Source organism: Trichechus manatus, unplaced genomic scaffold (assembly GCF_000243295.1).
Source record: "Trichechus manatus latirostris isolate Lorelei unplaced genomic scaffold, TriManLat1.0 scaffold00023, whole genome shotgun sequence".
Classification (NCBI taxonomy): domain Eukaryota; kingdom Metazoa; phylum Chordata; class Mammalia; order Sirenia; family Trichechidae; genus Trichechus; species Trichechus manatus.
This window is the reverse complement of record NW_004443959.1, coordinates 9,760,662-9,780,590: the sequence shown is the minus strand read 5'-3', so window position 1 is coordinate 9,780,590 and position 19,929 is coordinate 9,760,662. Positions and strand designations below refer to the sequence as shown.

The following is a 19,929-nucleotide window of genomic DNA, read 5'->3' as shown; positions in this document are numbered from 1 at the left end:
CACAGTCCACAATGCATATTTCATTGTAAACAAAGGAGGTTCCACTCCCAAGTAAGAGCAATCAAATGGATGGCAGTTTCATCCAGAGACACAGCTTCATCTGTCAAAGCCTCAACATGTCACCTTTAAACAGCTCTGTTCTAGCAGGGGCGGGTGCTCCCTAGAGACTCTCCTCACCCAACGTGCTCACCACGCTGAGGAAGAGATGCTCAGTGAGATGGTCCACTGGCAAGAGAAGCCAGTGGGAAAAGGAAAGGAGAAGGAGGCAGAAGGCATGACAGAAAGTTCTTACCATCAGAGTTAGCTGGGCCTGAATTTTTCAAGTGCTCATAAAAGGGGCGCCATGAAAGCACTTTAGAATACAAGTCTGGAAGCCTAGGTCTGATTTCTTCATCTCTAGAGCAGACAAATCTCCATTTTCTCATAGAAAGAAGGTGAATGTATTTTTCAGAAAATTTTTAAAGGGCCTCAAGCTCATGAGGTACCTGGAGTTCTGTTACTCATTGGGAAGAAGAATAAAAAAGACTGCTCACCATTAACTGGGAAGATGTGACTACCCTGTACAACAATGCCAAGAATCTATGGGTAACATCTTTGCAATGATGATGCTTGCTATCTGCACTACTGTAAGAAACTGAGCCTGAAAATGCTATTGTTTGGAGGCTTTACTCATCAGAGGTCCTAAGCTAAAGTCCAGTTAAACAGATTCCTGTGCTTGTTAAAAGTATAAATTCCTCAAAAATTATACATTAGAATAAAACACCCACAAAAAATACAGTTCTTTTAAAAGACTATTAGCTAAGTTTGTTAAAAGATGTTTTCCTAAGGATGGCACCAAAAAATGTCACTGGAAACATCAAGGTTAGATTTCGCTAAGAACAAATTATACCCGTTCAGAAGACTGTATGGTTGGAATTGGTCAATTTTAATAAAATGTTTAAGTGCTTAAAAATTGTGACTTACCACACAATGAACCAGAATGCTGAAAGGAATCCAAAACAGCAAGGAGAAAACCAGGACTGAACCCACGATGTTGTCTGCTAAAAACTTCCCTGTGAACAAATGCAAACACTGAATGTCTTGGTCAAGTACTATACAAATCTAAAATTCAATGCTCTTAGAATATTATCATTGTGTTAAATGGCACAGAGTTGCTGGCTAGATGATACCACCGACGCAGTACTGAGAACAGTGTCAATGGCTCCTATATTAGACCTGACCATCTCTCCAAACCAACAAGTGCTTTAAAAGACATAGCCCTGATAGGCTTGCTGATAAGGCCAGACTACAAAGTCTTTAACATTATTACCTGGAGTAAATGTGTCAACAGACTAACATGGAATACTACTTATTACTAGTAATGACTGCTTAAGAAGACAAGGTTTTTACGCTCTGGGTATTACTCTTGTTACTAAACTCTAAATTATGGACTCTAGAGGACATAAACATCCTTGCTTCTGCAAAAATCTGAGGACTAACTTTAAAAGAAATGATTCTTAAACAGGATTCAGACTTACAACTGACTGAACGATACATATGCTTATCATGTGTTCATTTCTTAGTAAAGAAGGAAGCAGATATTTTGACTAAAGTATTGATTTCCCTTGTCTGAACATTTGTGCATCCCAACTACACAGGGAGAGACCTATAATGAGTCCATTTTATTCTAGCCAACACGGTTGTTTTATAACAAAAGTGGTATTTCTGTCTTCTATTTCAGGATTACAGCATATCACCCTGAATCCACACTTTTCTAATGTCATCACAGAAATCAGCTCAGTTCTAAGCAAAGAACCACTTAGGGAAATCACCTACCGAAAGTATTGATGCTAAGCTGGTCAATGAAATCCCAGAATCGCTCAATTACATCCTGCACTCGTTTCTCACATTTGCCCTATGAAAAGAAAACAGCATTACCCCTAAACACAATGCATTTAGAAGCAACGTGGCTTTGTAAACGTAATTTATATGTAAAGGGCTTCATAAAAATCAAACATTCAAGGGCCCATCTTTGACACTGGGTAATTAAGTATTATAGGTACCTAAGAAAGTAGGATATACTGTCATTGGCACTTTCACAATTAGTCAATTTTTATAACTAAGTTTAAAATTATTGGGACACAAAACACAAGAAAAGCTAGTTTATTAAAGACGGGGCCATTCCAGCAAGGACTGTAATGATAACATACACGCACAAAGTGAACAGGAAAAAACACAGCAAGGCTTCCTAAAGAATCCTCTCTGAACTTTAAAAAAATTACGTTTCTGTAGTGAAAAAGGGTCTGACTTAGGTGAGTCAAGCAGCCTTCTAGGTCCTTCCTAGTCATTCAGCACCTGTTTCAAAATCACAACTTGAACAACTTTGCAATCCTTTATAATTATCCTAAGAAAGAGATAACCAGGACCCTGTTATGGACTGAATTATGTCCCCCCAAAATATGTGTTGTGAATCCTAACCTCTATGCCTGTGGTTATAACCCCATTTGGGAATGGGCTGTCTTTGTTATGTTAATGAGGCAGGATTAATATAGAGTATTATCCTGAGTCAATCTCCTGAGATATAAAAGAGAGTAAACAAGCGAGCAGAGGAGAGATGGGGTAAAACAGATGCCAAGACATATGGAGATCCCCAAGGAACCAAGAAGCAGAACGTGAAGAGACAAGGACCTTCCTCCAGAGGCGACAGAGAGAAAAAGCCTTCCCCTAGAGCTGGCACCCTGAATTCAGACTTATAGCCTCCTAAACTATGAGAAAATACATTTGTTTGTCAAAGCCACTCACTTATGGTATTTCTATTATAGCAGCACTAGATAACTAAGACAGACCTACTGCCTAAAAACAACTTTTCAAAAAGTACCAGACAAGGACTGAGTCCCCTGCTAAGGAGAGATCATACCCAGTTACCTGAAAGCACCTGGCCTTTTCCTTTTAAATAATATTCATACATACTTAAATATTATTTTAAAAACAGTGAATTAGAAAGATATGGCAGCATTCTGTGCTTTGATTTCCTTCCATTTGCAAAATCAAATATCTACAATACAGAAACATGCAGCCTGACTTTTACAGAAAAGGCTGTACCTTACTGAATCAATACTCACATTCATGTCACAGAATCCTACTGTACAGGGCTTTCCTTTCCTCAAAAATAAGTTCTTTTGCTCAGCATCGACATAGGGCAGACAGCGGCCAGAGTGGTCCCGGCAGCACACCTTGCAGGAGTTGTCAGTTTCTGCAACAGACGGCATGTGTCGGCAGCTGGAGAGCCTGAGACATGGCTCCCTTCTTCCTCTCCTCACGCTCCCAGAGAGGGGAGACATCACATTTGGCTTTTAATTCAAAAGCTGATACTGTCCGTATTTCACCCCTGGGGATAATTCCCGAGTTTACACTCCTCAGCTCTCAGAGCTAACGAAGTTAAAAACTACTTACCAGAAAATTTCCTTTCTTTTATACATTAAAAGCTTCTCTTAAAAGCCAAATTATTCTACTTCAAATCCTTCATAATGCTTTTCTAAAACGTTCCCCTTTGTCCCCATTTTCACTACTCGCTGATGTAAGTCCTTGGTTTCCCAGGGATGACATCCTGAAGAGCGAGCGCTCCAGCAGGAGTGATGCCGTCGGGACAGTGCGCAGCACAGGGCGGAGCGGCCACCGCCGTGTGAGCACCACAGCCTGTGCGTCAGACTCCCTCCACAAGACCAACCTCTGACAGCACACGGGGATCCAACTCACAACCGTGCACCAGACAGGCCATCCGGGCACATGTGTGAATGGCAAACATGTCAAAATATTAAACTGGCACTGTAATGCAGGGGCGGTATTTGTTCCGGGGGATGTCAGTATTTATACTGACTTACGAGAAGCAGAAATCAGCTGGAACACAAAAACAAGCAAAGCAACTTGAAAAGAAAAGCAACATCCTTGCCATCATTCATGCTTTTATCAAATATTCACTGGGCATTTATTCTTGTGGCACTGTCCTTCCAGGGCACCCCAAGCCTCTTACCATTCCCTTGGCACCTACTGTGGTGTCTTCCTTATTTACATGTTATTCCACCAGGAAGGGCCACTTACTCCATTCTACAGACACCGAGTTCCCAACCCACTGATTTTAAGCTCCTGGGTTCTTTGCTTATTTTACTTTGGAAAAAGGCAGAACTCTTTCACTAACTGGAATGCTGCACGGCTGAATGGGAGTGGAAAGCGCAGTCTAACCAATCCCTAACCAATCCCTCAGGCCCCTCCTCAGACCCTAAACCAAACCAAAAACCAAATCCATCGCCATTGTGTCAATTCCAAATCATAGTAACCCTGGGGCTCCAAAAATAGTGTGAAAACTTAAGGGAAACTGTCTTAGAGGCCAGCATGATGCCACCATTAAGACAGGCTCCGGCCTCAGGCTGCTCTGACGGGCATCAGAGGCGAGCGGCCCGCCCCTGCTGACAAGGCCGAAAACCCTTCATCCGGTATGGGGGTCAGATGCTGGAATCAGCTGTCTGGTTGACGTCTTCAAGGAGTATCACTGTTCACTGCCAAACGAACACAGGCAGCTACTGTTGCCTTCATGGTGTGTTTGAGACGCAGGAAGGGGGCTGAGACAGACCCCCACCCAACAACAAAATTCCCTCCTATCCCACCCCCGAGCCTGCCACACACAGCACCTGAAAACGCAGCAAGAGGAAAGACCCAGCACTGAGTCTTCACAGCGACAGCGGCGGAGTCTCTACACACCGGCCGGCCTTCACCCCTCGTCCCTGACTCGGTTCTCACGGCCCTGGCCAGCAGAGAGCGCCCGACAGAGCCAGCCTCCAAATGGAGGGATGGGCCTGGCAGGCAAATGCCATCTTCTCTCCTGCAGGGACCCAGCATGAAAACGTGCTCACCATTACACGCACAGGACTCCAGATTCTGCTCCCGCTCACAGAAGGGAATACACTTGCCATCTTTACACTTGCCGAGATCCAAGCAAACCGTGTCATCGTCCGCATTTCCAGGAGGGGGGCACTCACTGCTGTTACCTGCAAGCACACATATCACACTCAGTCACCTGTCAACCAGTGTGAGAGGTGCAAAATACACTGCTTCTCACAAAAGAAGTGAACAACTCCCAGGTAACAGTGACCCACAGAGCAAGAAGAACAACAGCCTATAATCAGTCAGCCAATAAGCATTTAGGGAGAGCCTGGCCACATGCCAAGCATCATGCTACGCAAGTCTCTGCCCTCATAAATGCCCCAGATGGCTGTATTCAAAGTCTCCATTCCCTCTTCTCACATTCACAATTTCAATGTATTCTCCTGTTACCTTTCTATTGTGATACAGGAACCCTGATAGTGCAAGGGTTAAGTGCTCACTGTTAACCGAAAGGTCAGAGGTTTGAATCAGTGGCTCTGGCGATCTGCTTCTGTAAAGATTACGGCCTAGGAAACCCTATGGGGCAGTTCAACTCTGTCCTGTAGGGTTGCTATGAGTCGGAATCGACTAAACAGCATACGACGACAACCTTGTGATATACGTATCACGTGTCCTTTTATCACTAATAAAACAAAATGCCTGTGAAGCATTAATTTAAAAGCCCAATGTAACCGATAGCCTGAACACTGTGTTATTCATTCTCCCGCCTTTATTTACATTATTACCATGTATATGAATGACCTCTAAACCAGGGGTCAGCACACTCTTTCTGTAAAGGGGCGGACAGTAAACGTTTAACAGCCCAGACAGTCTCTGACACAGTCGCACAACTGCTCTTGTAGCACAAATGCAGCACAGACAACACAGGAATGAATGGGCATGCTGTGTTCCAACAAGCCCATGAACACCGAAATTTGAATTTCATACATTTTCATGTGCCATGAAATATGATTGTTTTCTTTCTTTCAATCATTTAAAATGGCGAGGGGGGGCGCATTCTTAGCTTGCAGCCATACAAAAATAAGAAGCAGGTCAAACTTGGCCCACAGACCATAGTTTGCCAGCCCTTGTTCTAAACAATACATTTTTTTTAAATGCCTATTTTTAACCTTTATAGAAAGGGACCCACACAATATATATTCTGTGACTTCCTTTTCACTAAACATTATGTTTTTAACATTTATCCATGTTGGTGATTGGAGCTTTAATTTGTACACATACACCAAAACCAAAAACCAAACCCACTGCCATGAAGTCGATTCCGACTCACAGAGACCCTACAGGACAGAGTAGAATTGCCACATAGGGTTTCCAAGGAGCAGCTGGTGGATGTGAACTGTCGAACTTTTGGCTGGCAGCTGAGCTCTTAACCACTGCGACACCAGGGCTCCACACACACAGTCACACAGTTTTCCGAAGCACGAGCATCCCAAAAGCTTTCCTTTCTGTGTCAGATGTTGAAATAGTTGTTTCTTTTTTGATGTTGCTACAGTGCTGCTGTGAGAATTCTTGCGCGTATCTCCCAGCGAACCTGTGCTAGGGTTTCTTTATGGCATAAATTTACGAGTACAATTGCCGGGTCTTATTCCCATACTCAACTCTAAGTAACCTCAAGTCGTGTACAGATCTATGTTCCCACTAGCAGTGGAGCGCTCACAATCACGAGTTAATATGCTCTAAACACGGCTTCTGGTTCCATTCTGAAACCGCCCTCGTGGAGGTCACCACTGGCTTTCGTATTGCCAGATCCAATGGCCATCTTCCTGTCCTCATCTTAGCTGACTCTTCTGCAGCATTTAACGTAGGTGATCATTCCTTCTTTCTAGAAAAACCACTCTTGGCCCCTGTGACACCACACTCACCAGATTTGCCTCCGAGTCTACTGATGATACTGTCTCAGTCGCCTCTGCTGCTTCCTCCTCCTCTTCTACCCAATCTCAAACGCTGCAAGTCCCACAGAGCTTAATCCAGGGCCTTCTCTAGTCTTCTAGCTTCCTAGATTGTCTCATTCATTCCCATCTATATGCTGACAACCTCAGAGTTAAAGCACCACTCCAACTTTCACCTCCAAGCTCCAGACCCATGAGTATTTGACATCTCTACTTAGACATCACACAGGCATCTCAAACTAAAAATCCAACTCTTAATCTCACCCCCCTACATCTTCCCATTTCAGTAAACTGCACTATTTCAATTCTGAATTGGCTTTCTTGGAATCCTCTGTCCCTCACGCCCATGTCTAAACTGTAAGCAAGTCTCATCCTTTCTACCTTTAAAATGGTCTTGAATCCATTCACTCTTGTTCACATTCATTGCTACTACCTTAGTCCAAGGCACCAATCTCTCTCCCCTGTAATAGTTTTCTCAGTAATCTCTACTCCCGTATCCAAACACACCCGTCAATCTTTTCTCCACGTAGTTGACACAATAGTCTTGGACCCCCCTACTTAAAACACTTGAGTAGCTTCCCAACGCACTTAGCATAAAATGCAAACTCCCTATGAAGGCTGTGAAACACTGCATGACCTGGCCTCTGCCTCCCTCCCCACCTTCACCTCATATAACTCTCCCACAGCTACAAGGGTCTCCTTTCAATTTCTGCAACACACCAAGGTCTTTTTAGCTCAGAAAATGAACATATGCAATTCCCTCTCCCTGGAATGCTCTTGTTCCCACTCTTCCTGGCTGTCTTTTTCTGATCCCTTAGATCTTGTCTCAAGGACCTTCTCTTCTGAGACATCCCGAGCACCCTAAATTGACATGCTTTCTCATCTCCATTACTCTCCATGACTATTACTATTTGTTTCCTTCATAGCATGTGCTTTGCAATTAATATCTATTTGATTACCTACTATTATTTTCTCTCTCTACTAGACTGGTAAGCTCCAGAGAGCAAAGACCACATTTATTTATTAATCAATATCTATCCAACCCCCATCACACTGCAGATACAACAAAAATATTTTTTGAATGAATCCATAATTTTTAGAGACAAAGAAAAGTCACTGAGGAAGTAAAACTAGGAACAGAGAGGTTGGAAAGCATGACTCATGGAAAATCAACAGCACAAACAGTTTAAAAATCAACACAAAAAGAGAAAAACTATTGTATGAGAGCAGTAGACTATGTCCAGAGCTCTGGAGGACTAGTCTTTCGGGTGTATGGAACTATTCAAAAGAATCCTGACTTAAAGGATCGTGCAGCAGTAACACAGAACTTAAAGAAATCTGGCCTATCTCATAAAAAAGCGACTGTTTAAGTACCTTATACCAGGCACTTTGTTGGGCACTTTACATATTTATTTCTGATCTTATAAAACCCTTTTAGGGTACTGTGCATTTATAGTATCAACAAGACAGTCTGTTATGAACTGAGTTGACGTCCTAAGCCCTGTACTGGTGAATGTGACCATGTTTGGATACAGGGTCTTTCTTTGAAGACATGAGAAGTTAACAAGGTCATAGCAGAGTAGGGTGGGTCCTAATTCTTTCTGAGTGGTGTTTTATAAGAGGAGAGAAGAGACACAGAGACAGGATCACACAGGGGGAGGACAGATACCGTGTGCAGATGCATCTAAAGCCAACGAATGCCAAGAAACACGTGCCACTATACCAGAAGCTGGAAGAGCCCAGGAAGGATCTTCCCCTAGAGTGGACAAAGAAAGCATGGCCCTGCCAAAGCCCTGAATTTGGACTTCTCGCCTCCAGAACTGTAAGACAATAAATTTCTGCTCTTCAAAGTCACCCACCTTGTGGTATTTTGTTATGGCAGCCTTAAGAAACTAAGACAGAGTTAGTTACTCAACCAACTACCACTGCTGGAAGCAAGCTACATTAAAAAGTACAGTCAGCTCAGTGAAGGTGTGTACTATCATTTTTATATTTTCAGTATATGACGCTGTCCTGAACATACAGGTAAAAGATGCTCAATGAATATTTGTTGAACACCTACTGTTCTTAACAAGACTAAAATCAGTACAGGACATGTAGGAAGATAATTAAAACGGCAGCATCATCTACTAACAAGGTTCTCTAAGTTAGCACGCATCAGAATCACCTGATGGAATGTTGTAACACAGGCTGCTGGGCCCCATTCCCAGAGTTTTGTTGCAGTAGGTATGGGGAGGGAACCGAGAATTCCCATTCTAACAAGTTTCCAGGTTATGCCAGGCTGTTGGGTGCAAAATGCTGATTCCTTATAATGAGCTTATCCCCTCTTAGCTGCTACTTTGTGTGAAAGTATCAAGGGAACAAAAAGCTGTTTGAAAAGAATAGCAAATCCATTTTTTTTCCAGATTGTTTTACATGTTTATTTAAAAAGAAATCATCTTTCTGAATCTATTTTAATATTATAATAAAGACTGAAACATTGAGCACAGCGAGGAAAGGCTTTTAAACACTTGATTGAGATATTCAGACTCCTGATATTTGGCAAATGAACGTGATGCTGACAGATCTCAGAACATAAAAACTGTAAGCAACATGTTATAAGATGCATATTTAAAAACAAAAGAAAAAACCAAAATAAGATACAACTTCGTATCACTAGGATGGCTACAATTGAAAAGACAGACAATAACAAGTGTTGGCAAGGATGTGGAGATACTGGAACCCTCATACATGGCTGATGGGATTGCAAAATGGTGCAATCACTTTGTAAAACAGGCTAGCAGTTCCTCTAAAGATTAAGAGTTACCACATGACCTAGCAATTCCACACACCTAGGTAAATATCCATGGGAAATGAAAATAGGCCCACACAAAAACTTGTACATGAATGTTCACAGCAGCATTATCATAATAGCCAAAAAGCAGAAACAACTGAAGTGTCCATCAACAGATGAATGGATAAACAAAATGTGGAATATTATTCAGCAATAAAAAAAAATGAAGTACAGAAACATGATACAACATGGATGAACACTGAAAACGTTATGATAGCTGAAAGAAGCCAGTCACAAAAGACCACATATTGTATGATTCCATTTATATAAAAAGTCCAGAATAGGCAAATTTACACAGACAGAAAGTAGATTAATGGTTGGCTGGGAGGGACTGGAGGGCTTAGGGGCGATGGCTAAAGGGCATGGGGTTTCTTTTTGGGGAGATGAAAATGTTCTTGATTGTGGTGATGGTTGCACAATTCTGCGTATATACAAAAAACCAATGAATTGTAAACTTCAAATGGGTGAAAACTGTATAGTATGTGAAATATACTGCAATAAAGCTGTTACCAAAAAACAAACAAAACAAAAAAAGATACAGAAAGGTTGGAAAATAGAACAATGTGATAAATATACCAGACTAACAAAACAAAACTGGGGTTGCAAATTGAATAATAAAATTTAAGTCAAAACACACCATAAGTGTCCAAAGGAAGCATTATATGTTGGTAGACGAATAACAGATCAAAAAGATATAAACAACACATTCATTTATGTATCTGAAATATATAAAGCGAAAACTGACATGATATGACAACTACATAAGATAGAATCAATAAGAGTTTTAAAGGTTAGCTCCAGATGGATCAAAGTCATAATGTAAAACGAAGCTAATAAAAGCAACTGTGGAAAATATCTTTGTAGCCTTTCACAATTAAACACACACACATACACGCACACACATATACACACACAACAAAGCGACAGATGTGATTATATTAAGATGAAAAATTTCTAACTAGATGGCGCCCAGCTACCACCAATGACCGCCCTGATAGGGAACACAACAGAGAGTCCCTGAGGGAGCAGGAGAAAGGTGGGGTGCACAATTCAAATTCTAGTTAAGAAGACCAGACTTAATGGTCTGAGACTGGAGGAAGCCCGGAAAGCATGGCCCCTGGATTCTCTATCAGCCCAGAACTAAAACAATTTCTGAGGCCAACTCTTCAGACAGGGATTGGACTGGACTGTGGGATATAAAGTGATACTCATGAGGAGTGTGCCTCTTAAATCAAGTAGATACAAGAGACTAAACGGGCAGCTTCTGTCGGAGGTGAGATGGGAAGGCAGAGAGGGTTAGGAGCTGGTTGAACTGACATAGGAATCAGGGTGGAGAGGAGGAGTGTATGTATAAATTTTTGTATAAGAGACCAACTTGAAATGTAAACTTCATTTAAACTACAACAAATAAAAAAAATAAAAAATTTCTGTCCCAAGAAGGACAACAGATAGGAGAAAGATATATGCAATGTTTAAACCAAATGGATTCTTACACAAGAACTGCTCCAAGTCAATAATACCAAAAAGACATGAAACCCAATTTTAAAAAATGAACTAAACGTATGAACTGGCTATTCACAGAAGGAGAAATCTGAATAGCTAACAAGTATAAAAAGAGATATTCAAGAAAGATGTAAATAAAAATGAGAAATCACTTCATAGTCAACACATTGGCAGAAAATAAGAGTGGATGATACCAAGTGTTGGAAAGGACTAGGGACAGAGAAACTCTCATGCACTAATGATGGGACTAACAAACCAGTAATGCTATTCTAGAGATCAATGCAGTGCCTTAGTCTATGACAAAGCAACTTCGCTCCTGTGTGTGCACCCAGAGAAACTCTTACACGGCTACATAAAGCATTATATAAGGCTGCTTATCATAGTCCTATTTGTACTATCAAAGAGATTAAGGCAATCCAAGTTGTTATCATTTGGGGAATGGATAAATACAGTAAATCACATTACTGTATACTATGCTGGTGCCCAAAATACAGCCATGCGCCAACGTCCATGCGGGCAATGTCTGACCACATATACGTCTGTGTCCCGTAAGGTTGTAAGACAGCTCAGAAATCCCAACTGGAAAATGGGACGTAGTGGACTTTAGGCATGTCACACTTGACAATCGCAACGATCCTCAAAAACAAAGAAAAAATTCTCGAAGCTGTTAAAGAATAAGCTCCATGGCTAAGGAAAACATGAGAGGGACCTATTCAGATACGGAGAAATTGCTAATGACATGGATTGAGGACCAAACACGTTGACAGTTACTGCTAAGGCAGGAAGCTTGTTCGAAATGCTTAAAGAAAAAGCGGGACTAGAATATGATACTGAGTTTAGTGCCAGCTCTAGGTGGTTCAAGCGCTTCAAACATTTTTTGCTGCATAATGTGAAAGTCAGCGGTGAGTCTGTGAGTGCTGACGCAAAGGCAGCAGCAGAATTTGTTGAAACCTTAGATAAACGAATTGTAGAGGGAGGTTATTTGTCCCGGCAACTTTTTAATATGGACAAAACCTCCTTATTCTGGAAACAAATGCCTAAAAGGGCCTTCATTCCTAATATGGTGTTCGTACAACATCCGAATCACATAACATCCTATTTCACAGAATGTATCATGACGTTAAGCAATGCATGACTGTAATGAACTAGATACAGAAATACAGGCAGAGACATATAGGGCAATATAGATAATTCTCAAAAACACGGTACTGAGTTTTTTTAAAAAGTAGATCTACGGTAGAATATCATTTTGGTACATTAAAAACACATACATACACAAAACAACACTAATGTCTTTCAAGGATACACATGCATCCAGGGCAAACATTAAACACATTAGAAGGGATGTCTATGAGGGGAAGAAGAAGAGAAGTGATGGGAATGAAGTGAATGAAAGAGAAATAAAAGATGAAAAGAAAAACACAAAGATCTTGCACAGACAACAACAATCATGTGGCACAAACTAAGGAGTATAGAAAACTCAATTCTCTGTACATGAGCCAGAAGAGTTGCTCTCATGTGAACATTTTTTCGCGTGCGCACATACACACACGTGAGACTTAGTACTGAGCCAAAGCATTTCAAGAGAACCAACGAGAGTACGTACCTGTGCAGTAAGACACGCCTTTGCAAGTAGCATTAATAGCTTCTTGGCACTTCTTCTGGGCAGTCTCAAATTGGCAGTTCTTACAACAAGGACTGTTCCTATCACTGTACAAGAAGAGCAGACAGGGACAGTTCAATTCAAATGACAACAGTTCAATTTAGTCCTGCTACACTGACATGAAGATCACAGGAGAGGATCTCCCGGCTGAGTCACCCATAGGGCACCATCAATGCTACTCTATAGAAGAGCAGAGTGGTCCAGAATGACTTATCACTAAACATCTTGGTCTCCTTACTTTTCACTGCTTCAATACAGTAATTTAAAAAAAGAAAAAAAAGACATGGGACTGCAAGCGATCAACGGTTAAGACAACTAGCCAGCCAAAGCCCTACTTCTTATCAGTATTTGCAATGTTAATATGCATTAAATACGGTTAAATCTCAACTCTTCACACCAACCGAAGTTCCCCTCTTATAAGCCAGTCACTGGTCTATCAAGGACATAAAAATGCTATATACGGACTTTCTAATTTTTAACCTGTTTCCTCCATGCTTAGTTTACGTCATTAAATAGTCTTCTAGAGCACTACTGTATGGACACACAATAATTCATTTATACAATCCCAGGACTGTCATTTTGAGTGCTTCCAATATTTGGCTATTATAAAAGAATGGGGTCATGAACTTTCTTGTTCAATCACCCTTCTTGTACACCTGCTTCTTCAAAAAAAGAGTCTTTGAACTGTGAGAACACTAATTCAAACAGTATGCAAGATTAAGGATTTTAGTACATAATGTCAAACTGCTTCCCAGAAAGCATTTTTCTTGCTCTAAAGGGCAAAGGGGTACATACAGCCAGCTACCTAAACACACACCCTCTAACTGGTTCTAAAGCCCCTCCCTGCATTCTCAGTCTGCTGCTTGTTGGACACCTGGTCACGCTAACCCCCAAAACTCACTGTTGTAGTATTTCTCACCTGCACTGAACACCTTGTTTCAATGTACAGTCACTGTTACAGCAGCTATCGTTGTTCAGGTACATGATGCCAGGATCACATTCTTCCCCTTCATCCACCCTGGAGTTTCCACACACTTTGTTGCTACGTTCTTGAAAACACTCCTGGGCCTTACTTTCAATGGTCTTATAGATTGACTGTTTGCTGCAGTTTGAAAACATCTGAAGAAAAAAAAGGCCACACAGAACCAAAAATAACGTAATAAAAATCCAATCCCATACGTTTATACTTCTTCTATAAAAACAAACTCTAAACGTTAAAAGTTAAAAGCCACAATCAGAGCTACCCTGGAGGTATGTCAAGGGCCCCATTATTGCCACCTCTCATTGCCATCTATATGGAATGGAGTATTTCCCTCTGTGGGATGCTAAAATGCTAGTGTGAATTTGGTTAAAAGCCTAAAATTCTTCACATGAAGGTAAGCCATACAAATGCTGAGACCAAACACCCCAGCCAACGCCACCAAGGCGACAAGCAGTCTGGCACGACCTGACTCTGTGTCTGTGGACTCTGTCTGTGAGTCCCCCTCGTTCCTCACACACAGTATTGCTGGGGTGACCCTGAGAACGAGGCACAGAACCGCATCTCCCCAGATAGAACGACTCAGGAAGGGAGAAAAGGTTTTGTTGCTGGTTCACCCTTTCTCGTTCCCTGTTTATATGAACGATTCATGTTTCAAGTTTTTAAATATTTGAGCTTAGTAAGAGGCATGATATTATATACAGTTCATTTAAAAATTAAATTGCAAATTATTGCCTACACGTTTTCATGGGTCACCAAGATTTTAACTGTTTCTCTGAGTTTTTCTACAGTTGAAGTGTCTCTAAAGAGAGCCTCCACCTTAGTTTCTCAACTTAAGAATACAGAAGCACTCAAATGCCCCCCTTTAAAATGTGGGAATATATAGTCTGGCAAACTCTATGTGTGTTATTGTAAACATTTACGAAAACATGCAAATTGTGAAGTACTGCAGAGTTAAGATGAATGACAATTAGTAAATAAAAGGATATGAAAATGTTAATGTAAAGCCTGAGCCAACCAGACCCTGAAATCTAAAGCTTCAACACAAGTTATTATTACTATCAATTTTCCAAATCTACATACAATTAACCTTGATAACAAATAGTCCAAATGGTAAGCCTTAACCAGATTTGGATGGGCATGCTTCACTCTGAAACACACGACTAAGTGTTAGCAATTTGAAATCAGCAGTTCAACCCCTGGAGAAATACCTAGGAATGGAATTCTTTTCTGAGCTCTCATGATAATCCAACACAGCCTCCTTTCCTCGTCCTAATCACATAAAAAAAAGCTTCAAAAGATACATACCTTATTGTTCTCATGGTCTCCACTCACAGCTATGGGATACATAACATATTTCCCTCCCTGATCCTCATTAGGGGCACATTCTGCTAGCCCATCGGGATCATGTTCTGCTCCAAAATTGTGTCCCAATTCATGAGTTGTAACCAGGTCAGCTTCCTTAAGGATCATGCAAAAAGAAACATTATTTCTCAACACCCAGTTATCAGCTCCTTCGGCCGGTTTGGCCCATGCTATCTTAACCAAGGCCCTGATTAGTAACCAAATCAACAAAAGAGTAACAGTTGGACTATGATTACTTCTATCAATTTCAGAAATTAAAGCGTACTAAAAGGATGAATTTAAATCAATTTAAAAAATATAACTTATGAGATGTGCTGAACATTCATGACAAAATAACAAACACGGGCCATTTAAGCCATAAACTGTCTGGTAATGCTAAACTAAGAGCTAACTGTAGGTAAGTACCATTCTTCCTTCATTCCAATCCCACTACTGTGAAAATCTAAAGCATACAAGTAGAACGGGAAAAAAGTAAGAAGTGAAAAAACAAGATAACTGAGGAACAACAAAACAATGTTTCTTACCTCAGTGATTGAATTCATATCGAGTGACAATCTTAACAACCTAGTGCATCTGATTTATTAGAATCCAGTTAAAAGGCTGTACTTAATTTATCAGATCACCAGAGAATTTCTATCTGATAACAACATAATAATGAATTTAGCCAGCAAAGCTAAAAAAAAAATTTCCCATATTTATCTGAATAAAAAAATATAATAACAAACGTAAAATTCCTGAATTTTTTCCTAAGGGGGGAAAAACGCTCCATGGATCACGAAATGAAAAATATTTTGCAATTCATTTTTCTAGACAACAGTCCCAATTCTAAAGTCAATGCCTAACTCCTGAAGCTTTCATGTGTTTATATTAAAATGGTAGAGAAGAAACACTGAATTTTTAGCATCTCAGATAAAAAAACACTCCAACACCAAAGGTACAATAGGGAGAATTAATTCCTAACTGTCTCTTTTTGAATTCATTAGAGAATTCTCTGACTTTGATGCTGTAAAAATTATGCAAAATTTTCAAAGTAAATTTATTTTTTTGCTGTGTGTCTTGTAAGAGAAACATTCTGAAAGACAGAGGAGAATATGTTGTGAAAGCAAACCACTTAAAATGATAGGACACCAAACAGGTAAAGAAGCCCCCTAAGAAAGAAGTAATTTTGGAAATGAAAAGGCTTCCAAAAAATGCCTAATGTCTTTCTCTTCTCTCATCCCACTTCACATTTTTATTAGTCTAGGAGATGCCAATATTGTTACTCTTCAATATTCATTTTATCTTTCTCTGATCTTTTCTTTCTTCTGTCCTATTCTTTCTACATGGTCACAGATTTTCATCTTAACTGTCCTTTAGTCCTCAAACTCTGATGAAACTTTCCAATGTGCTTCAGCTTCTTTTTTAGTGGGGAGCGGGGAGTTGTTTGCCTGTTATGTGGCAGAGTTTTCAGAAGGTTTAGGACGATGGAGGAATTTACATTAAAGCAACACAAAAAACTGAAATCTGAGCACAAGGCACTACTGGTCATTTCTGTAATTCATGTTCCAACCTCCCATATAGTTTATTTTTCTATTACTCACCAATATTTCTACTCTTCCCCAAATACTTGAATTGATGGCTGTTATTTAACATTTTTTTATTTTTTAGGTTAAAATCAATTAATTATGGGAGGCTTCCAATTAAACACAGTACACATGCATTTACCTCTGCTCTTTCAAGAAATTCCACTAAAACAACAGTAAAGAAATGAAAAGAATATAACTGAACAAAAACAAAGACCAGAAGAGACAACAGCTGACAACAGATGGTAACAAAATTTTGGAAGGTGAAGGAAGTATATGAGTTAGAGACAGAAAAGAAAATATTGCAACCATGAAAAAGAACAGGAAGCTGTAAAAAAGAAACAGAACAACGGGGCTACTGAAAATGTCGAAAATGCTGGTAAGCACAGAAAAAATTCAAAAGGAATGGCTGAAGATAAAGTTGAGGACATTCATCTAGAAGCCAAAGACAAACAGGAAACAGGAGAAAAACTGAAGAAAAATCAGATTATCATTCTAAGAGATCAAATATCTGGTTTAATGGAATTCCAAACAGAATAAACAGGGGATAAAAAATTATCATAGAAATAATAAAACAAAATTTTGCATAAAGATACACATCTCCAGATTGAAGGGACATCTGCCCAGCTCAGTGGGAGGGAGGGGAACCTATGTGACATATATCATAGTCAAAACACTACTGTCAAAAACTAATATTTCCTACCCAGTGTCAACTCTTTCTTCCTTACTTACAGAGCCCTAATTCTGCTGAGGGCAGCAATGTACTCAGCTAAAATAGCCACCCTCCTACATTCCCTTCAGGCTATGGGCAGTCAGGTGACCCAGTTCTGTCCAATGACATATTAACAGAGCCAGTGGGTGGAGACTCCAGAGAAGCTTTTAAAAACGGACAGATTAGGCTGGCTGTGGTCCCCTCCTCCTCCTCTCCGTAACACAGATGAGAACCACCTTGTGACCAAGAGATGATAAGCATGAGGATAAAGGCCGAAGTGCTTAGAAAGGGTGAGTGAAAGACAAGAAAATTCTGGATCAGAGTGCATCACTGAGCTGCTATTCCATCTGGAGAATGCTACCCCTGAACTTCTTTCTTATTGCAGGAAACAAATAAGCCCCTTATTTAAGTCACTGTTTATTGGATTTTCTGTTATTTGTAGCCTAACACATGCCAACATATAATTTTAGGATACTAGCAGATCCTAAAATATTCCAGAGGAAAAGAAAAACAACAGGTTCCACACAAAGGATAAGCAGCCAGAATGATTTCAGACTCTTTAACAGCAACATGAAAGGCCAGAAGAAAACGGAGCAATGCTTTCAGTTTCTGAGGGAACAGAGAATACACCCAGCTAAATTAGCAATCAAGCTTAAGAGTAGAATAAAGACATTTTCAGATATGCAAAATCCCAAGAATTTGTCTCCCATGTACCATTTCTTAGAAAGCTCTTGAAGGATATGCTTCACCAAAATGATCATATAAATCAAGAAAGAGAGAGAACAGAGGGTCCAGGAAATGAGAAAGTGCAGGGGCATCTTTGGATGACAGCTACATTACAGGACTAGAAAACAGGTAGCCTGAATAGAAGCTAATGATGGAGGGCTTCAGGAGGGATGTCCTCAAGAAAAACAATGACCCTAATGTGTTTCAAAAAGAGCTTGACAGGTTTTCTTTATGTTTTTAATTAATTTTCACATTTCCCACAAACAATACACGGTAAAACCTGCGAAAGCCAGAACCTGAGTAAGGTGGAAACCTCAGAGAAGTAAAACTCAAATTTTTTCCACTAAAATGAGTGACAGAAAAGTGGTAAGACTGCACCCTGTGAAAAGTGGAAAACTTGCAAGACCCAGAAAAACAAGGCAGTCCTGTCCAGTTTCAGCTCTCAGAGGTTTCACTGTATATATTTATCTTTTAGGCAAAAACAGAAAACAATGTTACTTTCTAAAAGATACTTTTATAAACATATGAAGGAGCTCTGGTGGCGCAGTGGTTAAGCACACAGCTGCAAACCGAAAGGTCGGCAGCTTGAATCTATCAGCCCGCTCTACAGGAAAAGATGTGGCATGACTGAGGTTAAAAAATAAAAAGAACATACCTTTGTAAGGATGGTTTTACCGTAATTCTTTGTGCTGGTCAAACCACTATTCAAATAGATATTTTTCTTCCCAACAGGACTATAATAAGCTAGAGGAGGAAGAAAATAGAGACAAACTGCTTGTTAAATGCAAAATTATACTATAACTCAATCAGCCTACTACTCCAGAATCATACTCACATAACAAACAGAAAAACTTACCCTTTGGACAAACACCTCCATGACTGTTTGCTCTGGGAGAACCAACATAAGCTAATCCAAGAGTTCCCATATCAAAATCTTGATATGTGAAAAGATGTGCCAGGCAGACTTTAGATGCTTCTTCAGCTATATCAAAGCTGAATTGCTTTAGGAAAAAAAAAAAAAAAAAAGGATTCTTAATTAGATTAACAGTTACAACTGACAAAAGGTGTTTCAGCTAACTATTCCAGAGCAGTACCACTACATGATTAACCACAACTCTGTACCAGTAACCACCAAGTCGTGCAGTACAGCAGTACAGTGGCCTTTCCCTAGGGTTCTCAGCTACTGACACAGGTGAGAAGGCAGAGACTTTGGTCCAGCAAGATGGCACAACAGGGCAGGGCTTAGGAGCTATTCATAGCTACTCAGAACTAAATCACTGTCCCTTAGAGAGCTGGTCTAAAGATGTATAGCCTTGCACTGAAGACACTATAATACTGTACAGTTCCAGCAGCTTTGAATCTATTCCAGGGGATCTCAGCACCCTGTAACAAAAAAGATCCCTCAGGAGTCCCTGGGTGGTACAAATAGTTAATGTATTCAGCAGCTAACCAAAAAGTTCGACGTACAAGTCCACCCAGAGGCACCTCAGAAGAAAGGCTTGGCAATCGACTTCAAAATTCAGCCAATGAAAACGCCATGAGAGGGGTGGGGCCAAGCTGGCGGAGTAGTCAGATGCTTCAGGTGAACGCTCGTACAACAAAGACCCGAAAAAACAAGTGATTCAATTATATATGGCAATCTGGGAGCCCTGAACATCAAAGGCAGAGTTGAGGAACCGGACTGAGTGCCAGGGGGAGGGAGAGAAGGTTCGAAAGCAGCAAGGAGTTGCCAGACCTGACCCGCAAGAGCCTGAGCCCTTCAGGCATGATCAGCTCGGGG

The 19,929-nt window shown here is 40.5% G+C and overlaps 1 protein-coding gene across 2 annotated transcripts in view; it reads right to left on the bottom strand.

Moving 5' to 3' along the window:
* ADAM17 (ADAM metallopeptidase domain 17) overlaps positions 1-19,929 on the bottom strand; it is a 57,375-nt gene that overhangs the window by 2,506 nt on the left and 34,940 nt on the right. For both annotated transcript variants that reach the window (XM_004373071.2, XM_023728266.1), the window contains exons 9-17: positions 19,006-19,150; positions 18,805-18,893; positions 15,093-15,245; positions 13,725-13,924; positions 12,749-12,852; positions 4,887-5,021; positions 3,102-3,232; positions 1,816-1,894; positions 964-1,052 (exon numbers count right to left, since the gene is read on the bottom strand). In XM_004373071.2, the coding sequence (XP_004373128.1) occupies positions 964-1,052; positions 1,816-1,894; positions 3,102-3,232; positions 4,887-5,021; positions 12,749-12,852; positions 13,725-13,924; positions 15,093-15,245; positions 18,805-18,893; positions 19,006-19,150 (1,125 nt within the window). The remainder of the gene's footprint in view (positions 1-963; positions 1,053-1,815; positions 1,895-3,101; positions 3,233-4,886; positions 5,022-12,748; positions 12,853-13,724; positions 13,925-15,092; positions 15,246-18,804; positions 18,894-19,005; positions 19,151-19,929) is intronic.